The 23,133-nt window shown below is 42.0% G+C and overlaps 1 protein-coding gene across 2 annotated transcripts in view; it reads right to left on the bottom strand.

Annotated features, from left to right (window-relative positions):
* Positions 1 to 20,213, bottom strand: part of PIK3R1 (phosphoinositide-3-kinase regulatory subunit 1) — a 58,957-nt gene extending 38,744 nt beyond the window's left edge. Inside the window, exons 1-2 of one of the 2 annotated variants that reach the window (XM_086770013.1) lie at positions 20,119 to 20,213; positions 15,819 to 16,566 (exon numbers count right to left, since the gene is read on the bottom strand). In XM_086770013.1, the coding sequence (XP_086626139.1) occupies positions 15,819 to 16,152 (334 nt within the window). In that variant the 5' untranslated portion in view covers positions 16,153 to 16,566; positions 20,119 to 20,213. Of the gene's footprint in view, positions 1 to 15,818; positions 16,567 to 20,075 lie in introns of both variants that reach the window. The other variant, XM_086770012.1, reaches the window with a different exon arrangement.
* Positions 20,214 to 23,133: the final 2,920 nt, after the last annotated feature.

The raw sequence follows: 23,133 nt of genomic DNA, 5'->3' as shown, positions 1-23,133 counted from the left end.
CACTACTACAAGAAAAAGATAGTGTGTATTACTGTGCTTGAGAAGTCAAGTTGTTTAGATCTTGTAGATTTACATAAAAGTACTGGCAGAAGCTGCTGACAGATAAAAGACAAAACAGCTCCTTCATCTTTTGCGGATTATGGGAAACATTTATAAGTACACAGAAAGTTAAAAATAATGAGTGCATAGCAGTCACCAGGAAAAAAAAAATGCAAACAAAGGTAACAACAAGCCAGCATCAGAAAGACTTTTTTATTCTGAAAACTAATGTATTTCTAATCAAGCCTTTTTCTCCTCTTAAAAAAAAAAAAAAAAAAAAAAAGATAAGAAAAAGCTTAGGGCTCCAGCTGTAGCAAGAGGAATATAGAAATGCTGAAAGGCAATCTTCTAAGAAAGTAAAACTGGGTTAATCTTTATAGTCATTAAACCATGAGCTGATCTGACACAGATATAGAAACAGCAACATTATTAGGAAATTCCTGAACTGGATCTACAGAGTTAATCCCACCATCATCTTTAATTTCAGATAAGGGCAAAAACTCTTGGTCTGTATGTAACAAGATTTTTCAGCCCATATCATATATCTGTCAAGATTTCTCTGCATAGCAATGTCAGTGATGATTTCTCATTCCAATATATTTCACACGATCAAGATACTACACAAACAGTATGTACAGAATATGAAGTATACGTACTTAATGCATGAACTTAAAGACCTCTCTTTCATAAACCACTGTTTGTTCACACTCCACTGTTGAAGTAATTTTACGTTACACCTTAGCAGTTAAACTGGTCAGCGAACTTCATGGACTTTTACATAGCAGTCATGGTCTCAACTGGCTAGCTAACTGCAACGGGACAAAGACCTTCATTTGTGTACTGTCTACCACACTCGGTTGCAGAAATTTATGTAGTGCAAGACCTGTTTATAGGAAGTGTAAAAAAAGAATCATAGAATAGTTAGAGTTGGAAATAATAACAACAATGGTGCTAATGAAAAACTAGCATGAAAAACTGGCTGTTTTTACATCACCGCCTGCAAGCCAAAGATTAATTGAAGTCAGGGTAAGGAAGTATGGAACAGGATTTCAGTCTGCACTGGGAGGATTCATTTGCAAAGTACTAAAAGCAAGAGACAGAGCCTCTCTTTAAGAAAACTGAAGCATAATTCTAAGCACTTCAACTCAGAGAAATCCTTTTGCAACCTCCATGCAACCCTACAATATTAAAGAGTTTTTTAGGGTCTAAAACAAAGAAAAATGTGTCCCTGGTGAAAACAAGCAGTTGTTGTGAAGGAGTGACGCTGAGCAGAAGAAGCTGAAATAACTGCAAAAAAGATTTTGGAAGTGGAAAGCCTAAACTGCAGAGGTGTTGTGGAAACTAAAACAAACATACATGTCTGGCTAAGAACAGATAACATGTTCCGTGTGATTTTTAACTCAGGTGGATCAAATGAAAGCTGCTTTTCTAGGGAAGAAGCTAGGGGGGCAGAAGCTCTTTTTAAGTCCTCAACAAAGACTCAAGAGGTGAGTGAGCGAGAAGCATTCTGGCCTGCTGCTTCCCTTCCTTGCCTCTGCCATCAGGCAGTTGCCCTACACTGACGTGTTCCTGCACAGGTGAATGTGCTGTGGACATTCTCTGACTTCCCTGTAGAAAATTCATGGGGAGCAGGATCAACGCTCATCTTGACTGCCTCCGAACTCAGAGGAGTACTGAGTGTATAAATGAAGATGCCAAGAAATACTACTTTGTTGAGTATTTAAGTGCTGCAAGTGTAGAGAGCTTCTACAGTTCACACACACAAAAAACCCAAACCAGTTTTTCCACCATCCTGCTCCTGCCAAGAAAGTTAGCTAGTCTACTAACCCATCTACATTTGAAAACAGAATGGCACTATCTATCTGCACATCTATGTCTATTTCCACATACATACAAACAGAGCTTAAAGCTGCCATCACTCAGCTCATTCAGAATGTTGACTATAGGACGCAATAAAGGAGTAAAAATACATCCCTGACTTGCACAAGATGTGATCAAACATGTGAAAAGGTCTTTCAGCTATGACTCACTAAGAAATGGGTGGAGGTTTGTGAGGCTGAAGGCTGGAAGGAATAAGCCTTCTTCCACACTGGCCAGCAAGAACTGGGAATTGGCTGCTAATCTGCCAAAAGACCAGGTATATCCTGGTTGTTTTCCTGCTGTGCCACTGGGGAGGTGGGAAAGGAAGTCTTACACGTCTGGTTTTGTTATTGTGCTCCAGAGGAGTCCCCTGGTCATCTTGCCAAAAGAAAGAACCAGAGTTACCTTTCTTTGACCCTACCAGAAGGGAACACCTCTTTCTCTTTTCATTTTACCTTTTTAAAGGAATTCATAGAATTATTTATGTATTTAAATATGGGCCATGCCCAGGCGGGAAAGGATGTCTCACTTGACTCCCAGATGGAGAATCCTTCCAGAAAAACAGCTCCCTGTTGAGAACAGAAGGAAGAGGAATGCTTTAATTTTAAACTGACCTGATTTTTCTAACAGGCTTATGACTCCATTTTTAAGTGTAGTTCACATGAACCGCCTTCTACATCAGAACAAGCATCTTTCTACCTCTCTCTCCTTCTAATTTTACCCTTCCAAATTTGTGCATGAAGCTGGAAGAAAACTGTATCTTAATTAGCTCAGCTGCAGCATCTTCAGAGAACTTTACTGAAGCTTTTAGAAGATAAAGCTCCTCAAAAATGGCAGATGCAGCAGACAGCCGGTGTAACTCATGTAAGCTCTGCTACGCTACCACCAGGTACCCTATTCTTGCAGGACGCAGAATCACTGAACTGGAGCCTGCCACCTCCCAAAAGTTTCATAGTAAATGTGCCACTAATCACCTCTTTTAGCGAGATCAGTAAGACTAACCATCTAAATCTAGGTCTTGTTTTAAGGGAAATGCTGTTTGGTTTTTGTTTTGAGTTTTTTTTTTTTTTAATAGCATATTTATTGATCTCTCAGGGGAGTCAACCCTTCTGCTTCTCTTTTCTTGTGTTTCACTACATCAGTCACCTTTCCACCAGCCAGCTTCCCATATTTCAAACCTTGTTCTGAAACCAAGATGTCTGAGGAGATAGAGCAAGGCAGCTGGTTATTCTAATGGCATTCAACTAGGAATAAATAATGCAAAGGACCACGTGAATATTCTAATCTGTGCTGCCTGAGGTTGCAAAGGGACCCAACTTGAGTGAGAAAGTGTGAGGCCACAGGTGTAGACTTCTCTAGACACACGTACTCAACTTGTTTGGCTGCTGCTTCCAAAACCTTGCAGGGCAGTTTTGTTCTAAACTACTAAGTATAAAGACTGGGTTCGTGTTTGGTTTGGCTTGTTTTTTCTTTACTCAAAATAGCTACAAATTACATATCACCAAATTACACGCAGCAATTTAACATATACTGGGAGTCAATACTGCAGTCTTGCATCAAGCTAATAAAGATTTTTTTTTTTTTCCATTTGAGTCAGAAAAATAAGAATGGATTAAAGATTTCTGACAGGCTGGAAACAGGTGACCAAATCATACTTAACATAACAGAAAACTCTGTATTTTCCAAAACGTTAAATTCATATTAAAGTGAGAGAACATCATGCTTTTACTTCTGCATGGCTATCAACTTGAGCCCAATAGAACAAACTGGAACCACAGTTAAGTCTACTTTTTCCTGCTGGCTTTATAGCTTCCTCATGCTTTCTGCATATTGCACACTCTTTCTCTCTCAGTGTTTGGTCTCTTTCTCCTTCTGGCATTCTGTAATCATGCCAGCCAAAGAGCTTTGCTTTTAATAAGTATATCTGCCAACTTAAACACCAGTCTCCTACGGCAATCAAACAGTGAAACACACATGTATGTACTTGCACGTAATCTGGCAAATGCCTCTCTAGCCCACTACAAACGATTTTTGCAGTTTGGGGTTTTCATAGGAGCATGCATGCATACACTCTTGGTTTTCAAAGATCAAATGCTATAGTTCTTCAGAGTCCTGTGTCTTGTTTGTACACACAAATCCAATGACCCTACAATTTCCACATCAGTATCTAGAAGACACGAAATATGAAAAACCTAGTAAAACAAAGGTTTTGCAGACAACTTCATGTGGATCCTTCAATTTCTCCAACTTGTTATAAAGATCTGGTGCCTCACAGCAGATTCCTCCATGGCAGAACACTCTTCCCATATTTCTAGCATGTCTGGAAAGTTATCAAATAACCATTAAAAGTGTCAAGAGTATTTTTCATATCTCCTCCATTACTCATCTATCATCCACACTGAAGCTGCTTTGATTTCGACTTTCTAAACTAGTATTTCCCAAAAGAGAAATCTAATCTATGGTGCTAGCAACAGAGTAATCCAGGAAAAAATGTTGTCTGTCACACTGGGATGAAGGTGCACTGCCACACCTCTTGATTAAATAAGGTTGCAGTTTCAGCATAGCAGAATAAAGATGGTAGCAAAAGCACCTGTTTTTAGTTATCTCAATGAACGTTTAAGTGTTACAGTTTAAGAGTTCTTTAAGCTAAGAGTTCTGGCCCCAGATTCAGCTTATTGAAGTCTTTTTCACATGACCTCCCTATTAAGCTTAAACTATCTTAAAACAGTAAATTTTTTAATTGTCATTTTGGTCTACTTCATTCCTCACAGGAATCATTATACTACCTTCACTCACAACAGTGTGCTGAAGATAACTTAATATTTGTGAATGTGAAGGTCCACGAAGCATGTCACTGGAAAGAGAAGAAAAGGCAATGAAGAAACCTGTTTCCAGAAAGAAGCCTGAAGGCTGTGAAGAAAAGGTAGCTTAGGACCACAAACTAAACAACCAGAATGAAGCAATTCTCATACAGTGAAGACCTCAACAACGAACAAAGCAAGGATAAGTGGGAAAAGGGGTCAGGTGACTAAGTAATTAAAAACTGTATCAGATGGCACACACTACAAGAAGGTGTAATTACATGTACAAAGACAAGTTTTAGATGCATAGTTTTGCAATCTTAACAATGTTCTACTATAGTGTATAATCCACTATTTATATGCACATGCATCAAGGTTATAAAGCTCTGTATTTATCATAAATGTAATAATTTGTTACAATAACAGAATATAGAATTAAAACTGTCACAGTATCATCTCCTCAATTTTAAGAAACCCTCATTACTGTCATATTACTTACCCAAACAGGCAGCCCTAAGAAAAAAAAAGCAGCTCTGCCAAAGTATCTAGCAGCATGGAGCAAATTTTTCATATGCATTAGTGAAGAGGACTTAATACAATGGAAGAAAGTAAGTTGGTAAAAATAATCTCTATACTGTTATCACCAAATACAATTTAAATGTGTGTTTGTCCCCCAAATGAAGACATTTCTACTAATAAATTTGCAATTCTTACTATATCATGGACATACAAATGGCTAAGAAGTTAAGTCATCTACATTAAGCACATGAGGAGTTTGGACTAATTAGGAACATGCTTTAAACCTATCTAGAAGTTATGAGCTCAATACACGAATTACTGAGTAAAATTCCGTGCTCCACATTAGACCAGAACCTCAGAAGAGATGATCCTGACAGTGTTTCCCTTCCACATCTTTGAAATGCATGAAAGGACAGGCAGACATTGTTCTTTATATCAGCATTTATTGTGCCGTATTTCATGCACATTCATACTACATGCAACCTCGTATACTGGAATCTCTTCAGAACAGAGCTAAAGGCAACAGGAATTTTGCCCGAGACTAGTGTGAGTAAGAACTATAGGATTTGCCCCAATACTAGTAAACTTTGATTATAGGTCTGATCCTCTTCCTTCTGAGGTCAAAATGAGGTTTGCCACCAATTTAACGGAAAGTAGAATAGCAGCCTGCTGCTTCTTGTCTGAACAAGTCTTTTAAGTAAACAAAAAAAACCCCCAACCACGTATAATATTTTCAAGGACATCAGTACTTTAAATAATCTTATTTTTAGTTTGCATCCAAAGGGATTCTGAACTCTGTTTAGAAGACAGCAGCTCACACAGGCATGTTCCATCTAAACTACCAGATAATTTACCACAGTATTTGATTGACTGGCTATTTAGATCAAACAGACAATGAAAAGAAAAAAAAAAAAAAAAAAACCCCAACCCAACCATTCTCATCTTATTGGCATGTTCTTACTCTGTCATAATAAAACCCTAGATATTTGTCTTAGAGGAAACATCTGGAGAAAAAGCATAACAGTTGGTAACTGTCTTCCCCTTTTTTGCTAAACCGTACATGCAACTCACAGTCTTGCATCTTAAATCACTGGGGAAGGCACCCAGAGCCCACTATCCTTTTCAGTGCAAGTTTTAATGTCAACGATATGAGAGTCTTTTAACTATCACTACGAGAGTAGTCCAAAGCAATGATCAGTATTACACTCAACAGATGAGCGCCAAATGTTCCTCTAGCAGACATTCAGATTTCTCCCAAATCTGAGAAGGCAGCTCAAAAGAAGCGAGACTTCATGTTAGTCGCTCTGTAGTAAACATTGTTAAGTGAGTTATTTAATACAACCCCCACAAAGTGTCCTGATAATAATGAGATTGCAAAAATCCCTCATTTCACGTAGGGGACTGCAGCTTACACATACTACAAGAAGGGTTTTGGAGTTGTCAGCACTAAGTTTGACCCAAGAGGAAGTTAGAAAAAACATGAAAGCAGTGGGGAGTGTATGCTAATCTTTCAAACAATGGTAATAAATTATAAATACAGCAGAGCAAAGAGAATTCAAACATTCATTCCTCTGTGCTCTTGAGGACCCCTCACTGAGTGAACAGAGGTCCTTTATTTCCAGATACTTGAGACGAAGTTTTTGCTACTAGCTGTTTTGAATATGTGTTCCTTAACACTTTCTCTATCGACCAGGCCAGATTGTGAAGATCACTAAAAAAACCCTTTATTCTCAGAACTGGCTTGCTCTAAAACAGAAAGGCCTCTCTACATCTTTCTCTCCATAAGAAAATTGCTTATGTAGGCTAACGACTAGCTATGCTATTCTTACTTCAGAACAATGGAGTAGATTTGGACTGGCAAGAATATATTCTAAACTACACTCAAACATCTGTACAGACTAGGCTCCAAAGTACCCAAAATAACTTGCTTCAAAATATCAAGGGATGACATTTTCTGACATTTCTCTCAAGGGAATGGCTATATTGCAAACACTGCAATAAATATCAAATGAAGAATGAAAGACTATATTACATTAAGAGGCACAAAGCTGGTCAGCCAAGAGGAGCTCTCAAAGGGCACCGACCCCTTGCAGAAGACTCATGCATCAGCAGACACAGGAAGACCACGGCAGCAGATCACATCTCACTGCACCCCGTGGTGCCGTGCAGCCTCACAGCCCTTTGCAGACCACAGCAGGGCAGATGCCCCTCAAATGTGCACCAGTGAATAGGAGGAAAGTGGGAAATGATAAGAGGGCTTTGCCATGGCCTCTGTTGCTCCTCACTTGTGCCAAGCAGCCGTGTCTCAGTGAGGAGACAATTCAAGGCGAAGTTCATAAACACAACAAACTTTTTCATGTCTCCATCCAAGTGCAGCACAAGAAAAATTGTGAATTAGCAACAGAGGACTGGAACCTATGGTCACAGGGCTGAACACCATGTGCAAGGAGGAAAAGGACTGCAAACCTTTGCCCTTAACTGCTTATTTCTGGAACGCTCCTGGATAGAAAGATAATAAAATCAGACACAGCTGCGCAGCCTTATCTACCGCTGGGCATAATTAGTGGTTTCTTTTCATTAATTCCCTAATTTTAGTGGTTTGGTCTACCTCCAGCCAAAAACAGCTTAGGAAAGGGGCTTGGAAATGAAAAGGTAACCTCACAAACTAAAAGCCTTCCCTTTGAGACAGTCTGCTGGAGAAGACGTAATAGGCTTTGAAACATGGGTCTGCAGCATCTGATCCCATTTAAAAGTTTATTCGCAAAGAATAATCCTCCATGCTTATCTGCTACCTACTAATTTCGTCCAAGTAGGATGAGGAGATCTAGGAAGAAACTGGTGGCAGCACTGAAGTTTTCTCTCATAACCCCAACAACAAGAAGTACTAAACGGGTGCAGCCATGGCGGCTGGCAGGTGCACTTCTCCTTAGACTACACATCTCAGACTGTGCTACTCTTCCTTCCTTCCTAGCTGGTGAGCAGGAGGCTATGGCACAGGAGTGCTTGGGCATGCCACATCCAACAAATCTAATCCCACAGGGGAGAAAGAGCACAGAAAAAAAATCTTGAATTACACCAATCTGATGTGTTCAAGATAAATAGTTTGGCTTTTGGCAAAGCCAAAATTATCTTTACATTTTTAAGTGTGCATGTTATTTAGAAGAAAGCATCAAAACTTTAAGGGAAAGCAGAGTCAACTTTGTCTGTTTTTCTAACACACAGAAACTCAATTGAAAAAAAAAAAAAAGAAAGAAAAAAACAATAAAGAAATCACAGAGAAAAAAATCAGCCTTGTCTACGCCTTGCCTATTTACTGAAAAATATAATTGCTGCTCAAGAGCTTCTGGAAGCTGAGTGGACCACAAGTAATTGCTCTTCCCAAAGGAGGTCTGCCTTCTACAGTAGCATCTTCCTGTCCCGGACAGCATCGAGTGATCTGCCAGCACGGATGGAAAATGGCATGTTCAGACCTGCCAAGGGCAGATCTCACTTCTTGCCCTCGACATCCACAATCTCAAGTGAAGAAATTATGAGAGACATAAACCTCTGGGAAGTGCTCTAACACAGCAATGCCAAGCGTATACAAACAGATCCAGTGGATTATACAAGCAAATCATCTGACAGCTAACTGAACTGTTAAAGACCTTTTTCATCATTCATGTCATAGTTTATATAATAGTTCTGAAGTATAAGATAGTCTTAAAATATATTTTTAAAGTGTAGAAACTATATGCAATTATACCTTTCCCTAGCTCAGGGCAGTAGCATGTTTTTGAAACTCTGTCCTGAGGATTTTGATTATAGATCCGTATCATTTGAAAAGCTGTCAGCTTAAATACTATTTTTAAATGCTGTCTTATATGCAAACTGTTTTATAAACTGTATCAATATGCGAAAATAAAGAATAGTGTTTGGGTGCTATTCTTGTGGACTGCTGCATACAGCATTCATAAAAGACTCAACAAAAAGCGGTCAATTTAGTATGTTACAACTGCTAATACTTCACCAAAAGACATCAGGCAAAGTACAAGGATGGAAGTATTACTATAAGAAAGTGCAAAAAAATGTAACACATAACAGAAAAGAAAAAAAATTTCTATAAATGAAAACAAAAAGTAGGACTGTATTTTAGACACATATTTTGCTGAAAGCACGAACAGAAGTTAGCAAGTATTGATCACAGTTATTACTTTTTTTTTTTTTTAAAAAAAAAGCCAAAATTTCTCTTTAAATTCTCCCAAGAACCTAGACTCTCATCAAAATATTCTCAGGACTTAAAATCCTTCTCCAGTCAAATAAATATTTCTTTAAAATCCTGTAATTCCACTTGTCATTCTTAGCCATGAAAATAAAGCAGTTCTTTGTATTCTAGCCTTCAGATTGATTTCATGGATGTTCATCACGGAAAGTAGCTTTGGAGCAAGACACAGATGTGAAAGAGTGCACAGCCAGCTGCAGTTACAACACCTGTGCTCTTTCACAGAAGAAAATCTGGATGCGTATATGGCATCACATAACTATTTAAGCAGGCACGGTTATTTGCTTGGGGGGCAGAATGATCCATTCTTGGCAAATACTTAGCACCATGTGTTGCTGAAACTCACAAACTGATGTTATCACATGCAAGCCTAAGTAAGAACTATTTGCTAACCAGTGTTTTTTTCAGATGTTCCCGGATCACAGCTACAGGAACACTAATCATCTTAATAGATGATTCCAAGGGAGAGAAGCAGGCTACTTCCTTCACCTTTGCCTTGTTTTAAATCTGCCCAAGGAGCATTCATGTCAGCAGGAGGTATTAATAGACCAAATTAGTAGTACAGAAGGATAAAGAAAGGCAAGGAAAGTTACTCAAGATAATGCTACTGTTGTAACTATAGAAAGGCATATTAAAATTGGTGCAATACAAACCAGACAAGTATTTCTTACAGTATCAAAACAGGAGTGCCTTACTCTTTCAGTACCTTAAAGCAAAATTTGTAACAAAAGGCAGTACTTTTTTAGACTATTTGATATAGCTGGAGAAAAAAGATCCATGTCAGCCACACAAGCCTTTTCAGGTCTGTGGCCATCTTTGGGGATTAAAAGGGAGTTCTGTGTGCCCCAAATAATGTATTTTTCCCAGAAATACCAATTGGTCAATTAAAATACTCTTCTCAAAAGCTGTCTCTCACTTCTTCTTTGTGATGATTAAAACACAACACGGATGATCCTTGTTTTTAAGATCCTCCCTCTTGCTTTCTTCTTCCTCTACCAGCAGGTGGGGCCACCCATCAACCATGAACTTGCCCAGGTCCACTGTCAATGTGCAATCTGTACTTAGTACGTTCAAGAGTATCCCTGTGCTTTTTGCGGTGCTTACATGGACTTTTTTAGTTACTATCAATCTGATTTTATCATTGTGAAAAAGCACTCTGCCTCACTTTAATGTAGCTTGCAAAATCTGTTTTCATTAGCGATAACGCAGGTGGCACGGACTTTGTTTTCAGATACATGTGCTCAGCTGGCAGCTAGAAATTTGCCTTGTACACCAAGAAACGTGACCACAAGTAGCTGGCAAGGCTCTCTGGCAGGAACTTGCCCTATTTCTCAGTGCAAGTCAAATGCAACGGACTGATGAAGTTCATGACTGCAGTGCAGTTCTGACGACTGCAGCAGGACAAAGGCTTACGCTCAACTAGGCTTTTTAGAATGAATCCAAGGACTCTGGCATGAATGGCAAATACATTTACCAAATGAGGTAGTGACTCATCACTTTACCCCATAATTTCCTTTTTCCATTTGCCTAAATCAGGAGAGATGATGATGTTTTCTTCCCAATGGAGGCTCCTGGCTCACTGCATTCCACTCACTCTTATGTCCCCTAATTTAAAACGTAAATAATTTGCAGAAACGCAATCGCTCTACTGGCTTTATAGCAAAATTAAAGAAACAAATCCTACGGCATATTCAGTTCAAGCATGCATAAGTGGTTTTATGCTCTCTGTCAGCTTGGATCTTTGTCAGACATTGCACAACCTGGTCCCTGAAAGGAAAGAGTTTCCAAATATTCTGTTGCTTTATCTTTGTCTGATTTGCTGATCTATATCTGTTCTAGGAAAACAGTGTAAAGAAAGGTGTTCTTTTTTTAAGAAAGAAATCTATGTTACAGTTTCATCACAAGAAGGAAGATCTTCAGATTATTTTTAGGCTCTAAACCAGCTGAAATGGTATGAAGTGTCAACATACACAACCCTTTTAAGTTAGACAGGAAGTTGCAGGAAGCTCCAAAACATCAAAATAGACAAATTATTCATATAAAGTTCTGGCCTGCCCTTCTGCAATCTGACCTTCATTTCAAAGTGGGAATTTAGCATCCCAAGTTAAATCTGAAAGTATTTCTGTTGATTAATCAAAGTCAGCTTAAGATCAGCCTTTACAAACCAGGTAGAGAAATGATACTCTATGAACCAACTCTAAATGTGTGCAGCCATATCAGACGAGCTGAATCAAAGTTCACAAAACTCAGGTGGACTCAGTACAGCTTGTGCACTTTTCATTTTCAAAGAGGGCTAAGTGAGAGGAACCAACCCTATCTAGCTCCAATTAAAAAAAAATAAAGCATTTAAAGAAAAAAAAAAAAAACTTGTATCAAATCTTTACTGCTTCATGTAAATTCAGATGTTTAGTGGAGGGCACAAAAATGACCCTGTGCTGGGTTCCCACTGTCATAAGTGCCTTGGTCCCTCCAGTAGCACCCAGTCACCCTTGGCTGGGGCAAGAAGCAGCCGGGGGAAAGTCAGGCTGGGCCAGGGAGGAACTAAACCTGCCTCGCCATAGCTCTGACCTGCACCAGGCTAGGAACGGAAAGGTTCTAGAGATGTCCTGGGGCCCTTGTATCCCCTTTATTCTTGTACCAGTATAGAAGGAATTTAAAAAAAAAAAAAGGAGCCCTACAAGCTCAGACTAAGTCTTCCTGTTTATTGACAAAGGTAAGCAGAATACAGGCAAAATGCAACAGTCCTAAAATTTCAGGCAAGGAGTCCCAGTTCTGGTCTCGACCAATAGTTCTAGAAATTTAAATGAGTCATGGATAAAATAATCTGGGGAAATATTTGATCTATGTGTTGTAATAAATGAGCGTTTTAATAGAATTTGAGACCACCAGCGGTTTTATTTGTTTTCAAACAGACTTTAAAGATTTAAAGAGCTCCCTATTTATAAGTAAGGCTGTGACTGCACAGGACACTGGCCTAAGGAGCAGCTCTGCCCATGTTACTAGCCTCCTTGCCTGCGAAGTCTGTTGAGATGTCTACGATTATTTGTGTATGAGTACCACAGCACTGTGCCTACATATTGCTAATATGATCTAATACAAAACAATTTGGACATTGACGAGCAAGTGATCAAGCTTAACAAGGCCAGGGGAATAAAAACCACTGAGAATAAATAATTAAGTATTAAAGAGTACTGAAATAATTAGACAGTACTTTCTTAAAAAAAAAATACATCTATGTATGTGGTAAAGTTAAAAGAACTCATATGATATTATATATATATATTATTTAAAATCTCTAGTTAAGTTGCTGATACTCTTATTCAACACACGCAGAACAGGGCTATATACAGAATTGACTCTTCACAGAATGAAAAAAACACATGGGTTACAAATAACTGAGGTACATTTAAGTAGCCTGCTTCCAGTTCCCCATTAATTTGTCATTTTGATCCACAGCAGTTTCAAGTCATCAAGTACTGAAAATGTAAACTTGACTGTATTTGGTCAAGCAAGTTTCACACTGTGCATTAATTTTTTTTGAAATACACTGTAGGGGTGTAGAGAGAAGTATCATCCTGGGAAGAATCTTCTGGCCCACCGCCCATTAAGTTGGCTGCTGGACAATATTAACTGTGCTACTCCCTGAACCAAATCTTACATACAAAAATAGTGAAGGCACCCGAGAGTCAAATGTGCATTATTGCATTATTCTTTATCTGAACTGTATTTCCATCTGCATCTCTGGTTTCACCACATGTATCATTTTTGTATCATTCTGCTCACTTTAAAATTTCACCTTCATTTTGTTTTTTCGTCATACTCTTTCAGTGCAGCATTTCCCAAATTTGTTTCCAAGATCAAAAGTGCTCTCTGACTTAGGTCTTTAGAATAAAAGGATCTGTAAAGAGATCACTTATTATCATTTTTCCCAATTTCTTTTAAGTAAACATACATTATTTTAAAAGTAATTAAACCTATCTCTTGAGTTATTTGGAGCTCAAATGTCTGTTTCCCTTAAGTCTGTTCAGGGAGGTCTAATCCCTGATCCTAGGACATTACTAAGGGTGCCTAGCCTTTTATATGAAGCTTTAAATCTTTAATTCAAAAGGAGTGATGGGAACTTAGCTTATAATTTTCAATCAGAAAAATACAAGGCTGGATTGCAAGCTGATTCTTAAACACTTTGGAGCATGGCAGGATCACGTGTGCAGACTTTGAGATTAAGATTCCCAGCTAAATTAGCACATTTTCTTGTTTCAAATCCCCACTGTTACACGCTATTAAAAATAAACAAATTGTATGTAAATAGTACTCTGTGTAGAGACAGTCAACTTCAGTTTAGGAGAGATCTAGTCACTAAGGCTTGGGGCACTGTCTCATCCCTAGGAAGCAGAAAAACCTACATCTAAGCAGAACCCTCCAAATCGGCAGCAGAATTTCCCAGAGTCAATTCCCAGCAGCTGAAACTCTCATAAATGTCTGCTACAAATACACTCCTGGGGCAGGCTTGGAAACTGCAAGATTAACACCAGGACTTCCCAGCACAGCTCTGTGGTCAGCTCGCAGCGTGGAGCTGTGAACAGGAGCATCAAGTAAGCATGATTACAGAGACTAAGCAAGTTACAAAGCACTACTGTAAGTTTAAAGCAATAAATGCATCAAAGCCTAGGATACCTGTTACTTCACCATAGCATGCATATTGTAAAGAATGATATTTTCTTTCCACACCCTACCTCTCAAAATGACCTGTTAGCATGGAGAGGTCTATCCAAAAAGCCATGTTTACTCTGCAGTTACATATGGTGGAGACAACCATCTCCACAGCTGGGTTAAGAAAAAAGTGAGTTAACTGATCAGCACAAACATTAATATCCAATATAAGGAGTGATCTAAGAAGTAATAGTGTTTTCTTTCAAAAGCAAATACCTAATTTTCAGAATTAATCCAATGAGAAACCATGAGAGTCTAATGACTAGAGGCTGAGAGTTCAAGGAATTAAGAAATAGGGATACTATAACCTAAGGTGCCACCACACCCCCATCTGCACCCACCTTCATTCTAAGAACAATGTACAACTTGGCATTATACACTTGCAAGCAATTATTGAGTGCTTAAGTACACTGCTATATAAAACAGTTCAGATTTACTCTTTATTAAGCCTCATCAACCAAGAAATGCTTCTGATAGGTTTCCACTTGCTTGCCACATATAATTTTCTGTATTTCCATTCTTATCTTCATAGCTGAATATGAACCCATAATAGGCACAGCAGGATAGAAGCTGATAAATGCATCCTACAACTTTGCAAGTGATGCTGTAAACATTTCTATGGAGGCAGAGGGTGCTGATACCATTCAGGACTATGGTGTCACTGTGAAAATCAGGATCACATACCACAATTTGCATTTCCTACAGCTAGAAACACTGAGAATTTAAGAAGTATGACATGTCAAAGCAACAATAAGCCATTCTAGACTTTTGAGAATCTAAAATCCGTCCTAAGATGGACTTGGTTTGTTGATACATCAAACACAAGTATCTGAACGTCAGTAGGTAAGGGAGACAAATCACTTGGAGGAAGGGTGGGTTTTGTGGGTTTTTTTAATCTTAATTTTTTTACCAATTGAAAAAGGGAAGACTCATTCTCCTATTAACAGAAGAGTTATGATCAAATTCTGAGTTGTGCCCAACATACTGTTGAAATGTAGGTTAGAAAGCAACTTGTGTTTAAACAAAGGAAATATAAGTGCTATTTTTTCTACTGCATGCTCTACCCCCCAAAAATCACAAATCTGAATCTCTTTATCATCATTTCATTGCTTATTTTTAAACACCTGCTCTTACTTTTAGTGCCACAGGTAAACCTCCATGACAAAGTACAGATTTTTTGCTGTTAGCAAGAGATTTATGATAGGAACACACTGTTTATTTAGAATCTGTACTGTCATGTTCACCAAGAAGTTTCTCAATAGGGAGTCTGATGAACCACAGAGGGAAACAGTTCCACCAGCTTCTTAGAAACCTAAAATAAATGCTACCCTGCTCATTCTCCATTTAGGTCCTTACAGTTGTGAATTATAGACATACTTTCCAACCTGTGAAACGTACCTCACAGTAAGTTGTTGGTCTCTGTGGTGTCTGAGACAAAGCACGTGAAATTATGAAGTGTGTGACCTAAATATGACGAACTAGAAAGACCTCCTAATTGACTGAAATGAGCCATGTGCTAAAAAAGCTACCAGCAGGCGTTATACACATAAATGTACAGTCAGACAAGTCTGTGAAACAAAAATATCTGAAAAACATGGGACACACACATGCCTTCTAAGAACAGTACTGACCTTGTTGCTCACTCTCTGCTTCAACTTTCGCAGGACTTGGTGCTACAGGAAGGGGTCGAGGAGGACGAGGCTTCGGAGTCGGGGGAGATATTTTTTTTCTTCCAATGTACTCTACATAAGTTCCTGGGAAATCCCCCCTCTCCCCTGTGGTTTCATTAAAGCCACTTAACCAACCAATTTCCTCAGGCTTTGCTTCTTCCCCTTCATTGAATCCAAGAGCTAGTAAGGTACCTTTATTCACAGTTAAAATATCTCCTAAGTGTAAGTCAATGTCTTCTTCTCGCTCTTTTCTGTAGTCATATAAAGCTCTGTATTGATATCCCTCGGCACTCATCTTGGCAAACGATTTAACATTCAAAAGTGTTACTAAACAGTATCAAAATGCAATTGTCCAGTTATATTTTTATGTACAGAAAGATTCAAGATGCATTAAATGGATAATAAAAATGTCAATAGCAATGTCTCAATAATAAAATCCACTAGAGAATCAAAAAGCACCAGGATCTGTCATTTCACTGCTGATGTTTTTATTCTGAGTCAATGATTGTTGCAGAAGTACGTGTTCCACTTCTATGTCTAGCAATATTCTTCCAGTCAGTTCCGCTTCTGGGCTTGCTGGCACTGCTGGGTCTCCATATTCATGTTCAGCTGATTCTTGCAGCTGGTCACACCTTCTTCAGATGTACTTGCCACAGATTGGACACGTACCTTAAATATTCTGCCACCGAACTCTGCATGCATGCTCTTCCTGGAAACAGAAGAGAAGGTGAAATTGTTTCAAATTCTCTTGATAATTGTGAACTTGAGATTCCACTTATGACTTAACCTCTCCCAGTGTGGCAGAAAGGTTGTGCCCCACAAAAGAGCCCTAAAAAACAACAAAATAAAATGACCTCACAAAAAAAGAGCTTGCATTTTTATAAAGGATACATGTCTAATTACTTGAACCAAATTTGCACCCCTGCAGTACGAGGCATGCTTCCTTCTCTGTGGCTTATAGCTACTGAAGTCTCAGAGTGAGAGGGCTAAGCCCTGGAGCTATCCCTGTATGCAATACCTAACCTGTCAGCAAGATTTTACATGTTATCTCCCTGAAGACACACGGCCACAACTCTTCCCCACAAGAGGTCTGCCAGGACAGAGGAGGAGCTCACTGTAATTAGCACTGATGCTCACCACTGGGGTATTCAATCTTCTGCTGTTTCTGCAAAGGGTGAGGATGGGCAACAATCCCCTGCCCAAAGCCTATATTCCAAAAACTATTGGAGGGAGGGGTCTTTTCATAACCTGCAGGAGAACTGAAAAGTCCAAAATGCTTTTACTTGATGAGTACCATACTTCTGTTTTCTTAAAAAGAGGGGCTTCCCCACTCCACCATCTTACAGATGGTTTTTAATGTGTTTATGGTATAGTACTAGAAAAACAATCAGCAACTGAAACCGGCACACCCAGACCACCTAAGCAGCACCAGCAGGAGGAAAGTATCAGAGTGTATGCTGAAATTATGCTAAAGGCAAGAAAATAGAGGCCTGAACATTTGACTTGTTTGCCCGACCATAAAGGAAAAATATAACTAAAAAAAAAAAAATCTATTTAGAAAACAGTAGCTTAAAGACACACAGAACAGTGAAAGTTTTCTAAACATTATTTTAACTGTCACTCATTTTCATCCACTTAAAAAGACAAGCCCCATCATAATCTGAAATACTACCCTGGGAACCAGAAAGTGCTAACTACTCAAAGCTGCATTGAAACTCCTAAACTACAGCTGAATGAAAGACCCAAGAGGGCTATGTAATACCAGTAGGTAAAATATTGACTGTGTCCTAGGTACTTAACGTACAGAAGGCTGCTTTTTTTTTTTGAGAAACACTCCCTTTTACATTGTAAAGGGACACTAGTAGACAGGGTTGGAATAGGGAACCTCTGACAGTTCTTTTCCACATCATTTTCTCTAATGTCTCGGTCATCAAGTCCCTGGAACATGACTAACTGACAAGCTAAAAAGTGTTTGTAAGAATGTATATGGACTTCCTTTGCCAGCGAATGACCCTGATCTCTAATTTGTGTGCAGCTCCTCTTCAGTCCATCAGGTCTAAATAGAATTCCCTGCAGCTCATTGTGCAACATCTCTTGTAACAGAAAACAGAAGAAAATCTTGTAAGTTCTGGAAGAACTTCCTTATCATCCCTTGCAACCAGTTTTTGCTGTAGGAAAGAAATATCTGAGCCTGAATTAGACTTGTTTCAAAGAGCCTATACACAAGTATTTATTTTAATAACTTGCAAATCTATCCACGTGGATTAGACATCCAGCTCCCACCAAAATTTTAATTAGAACTTTCCATAGCCACTTCTGAAGAACCAAACTATGCTGCTTAGCTCACACTACCAAACATCACAGACTTCGCAATTAACATGAAGAGTTTCACTGATATTTCATTTCGCCTCTTCTACCAGAGCGTACAGACAAGAACTAGAGGAAAAAAAAGGAAACAAAAATCTAAAGCACAAGTATCAATTAAATTGTACAGAAGCCTTTTCAAAAGCAGGGGTTCCTCCCACTTCACATAGCAAGGGAACAAAATGCACTTACACACCTTAGATCTAAGTGTTGGAGCTAATTTAAATGTTTCAAATCAAAACCAACTACACAGAGCAAAACCTGCTAGAAAATTACCACTTTGACTACATTAAATATTCTGAAATATTTATTTTCTTTTTAAGAAAGGTTCAACAAGTGCTCTGCTACAACTACTCATTTCACTCCTACTGCCTACAGGCATTTTGGCAGTCAACGAACTGAGTCTTCTAAACATTGCATAATTTAACTGACTTGACCTACTCCTCTGATCTTTTATTATCAAATGTATCATAGCAACTTTATAGCCAGATATTTAAAATGAGTACTTGTGTCTCTTATGCTTGGTCTGATAATACAGAACTGGCAACGTTGTAACAATATAAAAACTGCTTATAATAGTTTGTAAGCTTATTTTAAAAACTCAAAACCTAAATCAAATAGGACGAAAGATTCTATTTACTTGCATGTTAGAACAACTCAATGCAGTTACAGTAGCAAAGCTTCCCTAAATCCAGTTTCCCTGGGGCTCAGAGCTGCAGTACCAGTTCATACTCACTGCTCAGCACTGCCCTCAGTACAGGGCCCCCAGCATCCTATCTCCTGACTGATCTACGGTTTGTGTATCTGGAGACACTCCCATGGGTGAGCCATGCTGAATTTCTTGGATTTATGCCTTTTTCTATTCTCGCTATCTGTCAAGTTTGGAGACTCAGACTCCAAGAACCTTTCAGACAGCCCTAATGCAGTGACCGACACCAGTTATCCACACCAGCCCAGTAACACTGTAGTGTCTCCAAAGAGCCCTCTTTGATGGTTCTTTATTTAGTGCTCTGGTAAGAATCCATATAAACAAATTTCCTTTACTCCAACTGAAGTTACCCGATCTCTACACTCAAGACATTCTGACTCAAACTGATTTAAGCCCATTAGTCTTAAAATAAATAGCTCGGAGACAAACCAAACACTTTAGGAAAAAAAACACTGTTATATTTGAGATGATGTATTGCTGGATTTCCATTTGGCCAGTGGAATGGAAAAGGAGGAAGAAGTATTGTAAGAGAATCAAACGCTCATTTGTTTTTCATTTACTGTTTAAGAGCTTGTTCTCAACTAAAGATTCCTGAGTTCAGGCAGAATTCTGGTCTTTCGGCAGAATGGTTTATGTTGGGCATTTCAACAGTTACCAAACTTAAAAATTCAACAGACAGATGCAAGAGATGCTTGTAAATTTAAGTGGAAAAGGAAGGGGACATGAAAGCCTCCCCTCCACTCCCCCCTTCTCCCCCTATTAAAAATGATGCCTGGCTGCCACTCCACTGGTACCCAAGCATTTCCTCCCACACTAGCTAGCATTCCTTTGGTGACTGAGAATAAAAACTTCTACTCCATGAATCCATGTTACTACCAGCCCAACCAGAGGGGTGCGCGTGTGTTACTGATACAGCACCCCTATACAAAACAGCAAATATTTTCTTCACCATCACACGAACATATTTAATAACCATATCTCCTCGTACTGCCACCTCTCTCATACTTATCCCAAACATCCCTAGGGAGACAGTGCCTAACACAAACTTCTCTTCCACGGCAATTAGGAGCTTCATCAACAGAAGAGCAGACTAATGTACTTAGGGAGGCACTGAAATGAGGAGAACTGAAGTGTAAGTGGGGAACTTGCCTGGAGACAGAGTTTTCTCCCCACTAGGTGTCTACACACCTGTGCCTCGAACCGCTGCCACCTCTGGAGTGCGATGCTGCCGCTCTCCAAACGGAGACAACCAAGGCAAGTATCACACTGGAACACTATTTTCTGCAAGAAAGCAAGGTCTGTGATACATCGCGAAGAAGGAAATGCATACTGATAACACCTTTATACGACTTCCAGTCTTTGAAAGAGCGATTTGGAGCCCGTGGAGGTTCTACCACCGAGCAAGTTCAAATACGTACACATGGAAGAGGTACACTAACTTCACCGTGAACGCTGCAAAGCACAACCCATTCTGAAACATCTCAAAAACTTTATGAGGGCTGCAAAGCTACATAAGAAGGCAGGGGTGCATCAAGACCACTTCAGAAAAAAAACTTAAAATAAACATTTAAAAACCCTGAAAGCCAGTACAGACTGAGCTGCCATCCCGTTCAGAGGCCGGTAAGTTGACTCCTGCAGCAGTCCCGCACCCACACGCACCCGGACGGCGGCCCCCACCGCACAGCAGCCGCTCTTCAGGGGTCGGAGCCCGGTCCCCGCTCGGGGGGCGTAGCCCCTCCGCCGCCGCCGGGGCAGGGCTGCGGGAGACGGCGCACCCCGGCCCGAACGACGGTCGCGGAGCCGCCGGGACCGCCCTCGGCACAGACTCGGGGACAGGCAGGCTCGACGCCGCGCCGCCCGCTCCTCCCGGAGACGGCCGCCTCAGCGCTTCCGACGGACGCCCCCTCCAACGCTCCGGGGTCGCCAGCCGGGCCGGGACACCAGCCCGGCTCCCCACGCCGCACGGAGGGGCCGGGGCTCCCGGGCAGCCCCGCGGCCGCCGGACCCGGCCCCCGGCACGGCGCGCCGCCCGCCCCGCACCACCAGGAAGCGCCGGCCCGGGCCGTCCCCGGCCACGGGAAGGAGAAGCTTCGCCACCCCGGGGGCTCGGCGCCGGCCGCAGCGGGCGGCCCGCCCGGGCCTGCCGCGCCGGAGGGCTCGGCGGCGCCACAGCCGGCCCCGGACGGGGGAAAAAGTTGCACGAAGCGGGGAGCGGCGGCGGCGCGGCTCTCACTCGGCCTCTCAGCCCGCAGCGGCGGCCGGTGCCCGAGCGGCCACACGGCCCCACACCGCCCTGCTCCCCTGGCCCGGCGGCCGCCCGCGGGGCAGCTCCAGGTGAAGCGGCCACGGCGGCACTCGCGTTACCTCAACAGCAGCAGCAGAAGCAGCAGCAGCGGCGGCGGTGCCGCCGCCGCCGCCGGCTCCACCTGCTCTCTCTCTCCCGCCGCCGGGCAGGCGCAGCCGCGTCGCCCCACTCTACGCCGTGCGTCCACCCCGCCGCACGACCAGCTCCCACTTCCCCCAGCCGCGCTCACTGCCCCAGTGCCTCGGCGGCGCCGTACCCGCCGCCGGCGCTGCCTGCGCCCCGCCCCCCGGCGCGTCCACCAACCCGCGCCGCCCCCGCCCTCGCCCCGCCCCCCGCTGACCGACAGCGGTCGAGGGGCGGTGCTTACCGCCGCCCGCCCCCCGCCCACGGCCGGGGACCGTGCGGCAGGGCAGGCGGCGGTGTTGGGCTGGCGGCGGTGATGGGGTGACTGCGGCCGCTGCTGGCCGCCGAGCGCGACAGGCGTCGCCGCCCCCAGGAGCGGCGCCCGACCGTGCCTGCGAGGCCTGGGCGCCCGCTTGGCTGCGGAAGGCTAGGCCAGGCCAGGCCAGGCCAGGCCGGGAGCGGCAGTGAGAGGAACGTGTGTGTGTGCGCCTAGTTCCTCTTTCGGGATTTTTCTCCTCTTTTTTTCGTTTCCTCGCCCCCAAATTGACGTAGTATCCGACGGTGGTGGAGTGTGCCCAGAAGAAAAGAGCCGGCTCTGCTCCCCGATACCTGGTCTGTGGGTGTCCGGCTGGTCGTGCCCTGCCTGCAGCAGGTGATGGTGGCCTGCTGCCCCTCGCCGGGCTGCCTGGGCCCGCGGCTGCTGCCCTGCTGCCCTCGGGGAGCCTGCCTGGGCCACCACACAACCGGCCTTGGTCCTCCCCTTGGCCTCGTCCAGCCCTGCACCGTCGGGGGCCTCAAGCCACACCAAACAAAAGCCCCTCAGCCCTGGCGTAGCCAGAGCTGGCTTGCAGCAGGTGCAATCGAATGGGTGGAGGTGGTAGCTGTCTGCAGCAGCAGAGATCCTCAGGTGATATCATTAATTACCAGCGCAGAGTGCCCAAGTTTGCAGGCTCCGTGCAGCGCAGAACAAAATGACATATTCCTGGCCCCATGGAGTGCACAATCTCCAGTGGATCTGACAACACGAAGGTGTGACACAACACCACGTGGTTGCAGCAAGAGAGTCACGCTGCTGAGGTATGTGCGCTGTGTTTGAACAGGTCTCTGGTTATCTTTAGATACTAAATACGCGTACATATGTTACCATGACTCAGTCCTTGTAGGTGTCGCTATGAAAGAAGAGAAAGTGGTTTAAGCAAAGATAAAACAGATCCAGGCTGCCACAGAATGAATGCAAGGATAGCTGTGCAAGAAGCAAGCTAAAGGTTCATTGAGACCCATGCTGTTGAATGCAAGTACCAGGGGCTGACCTCATGAAAAGCAGCCAATGAGAGATATGTTGAACATTAAAAGCAGGAACAAGGTGTTTGTTGGGACAGAGTGCATGGATCTGGCCTTGAAATTCCCTTTGAGAAACTGTAGGACTGGTAAAGTAAGACAGCCTGAAGTCTTATGATCAAAGGAAGAGTACACATTGGCTGGGGAAGGAGGGGAGAGTCCCCTGTGCTTTAATTTGGCAGTTGGGCTTTCTGAAACAGCAAATTAGCTTATGGTCTAATCATGGACAGCTGAGAGAAAAGTTTGAACAGTTTTACTACAACAAGGTGTAATTAGTTTTTACCAAATGCGATAGAAAAGAGTGTGGTTTTGGAATCCTTAGACTTTTGGAGGTATTGTTCCTGAGAAGTGTTCTAAAACAAGCAATTTGGTTGTACCAAGTCTAGGGAAAAAGTGGAAATCTCTTTTCAGCTATAATTTCTTTAAAAGGTGCTCTT

The sequence above is a fragment of the Chlamydotis macqueenii genome, chromosome Z (genome assembly GCF_036417535.1).
Source record: "Chlamydotis macqueenii isolate bChlMac1 chromosome Z, bChlMac1.mat, whole genome shotgun sequence".
Classification (NCBI taxonomy): domain Eukaryota; kingdom Metazoa; phylum Chordata; class Aves; order Otidiformes; family Otididae; genus Chlamydotis; species Chlamydotis macqueenii.
Note: the sequence above shows the minus strand (reverse complement) of the source record. Positions and strands in the feature narration are given on the sequence as shown.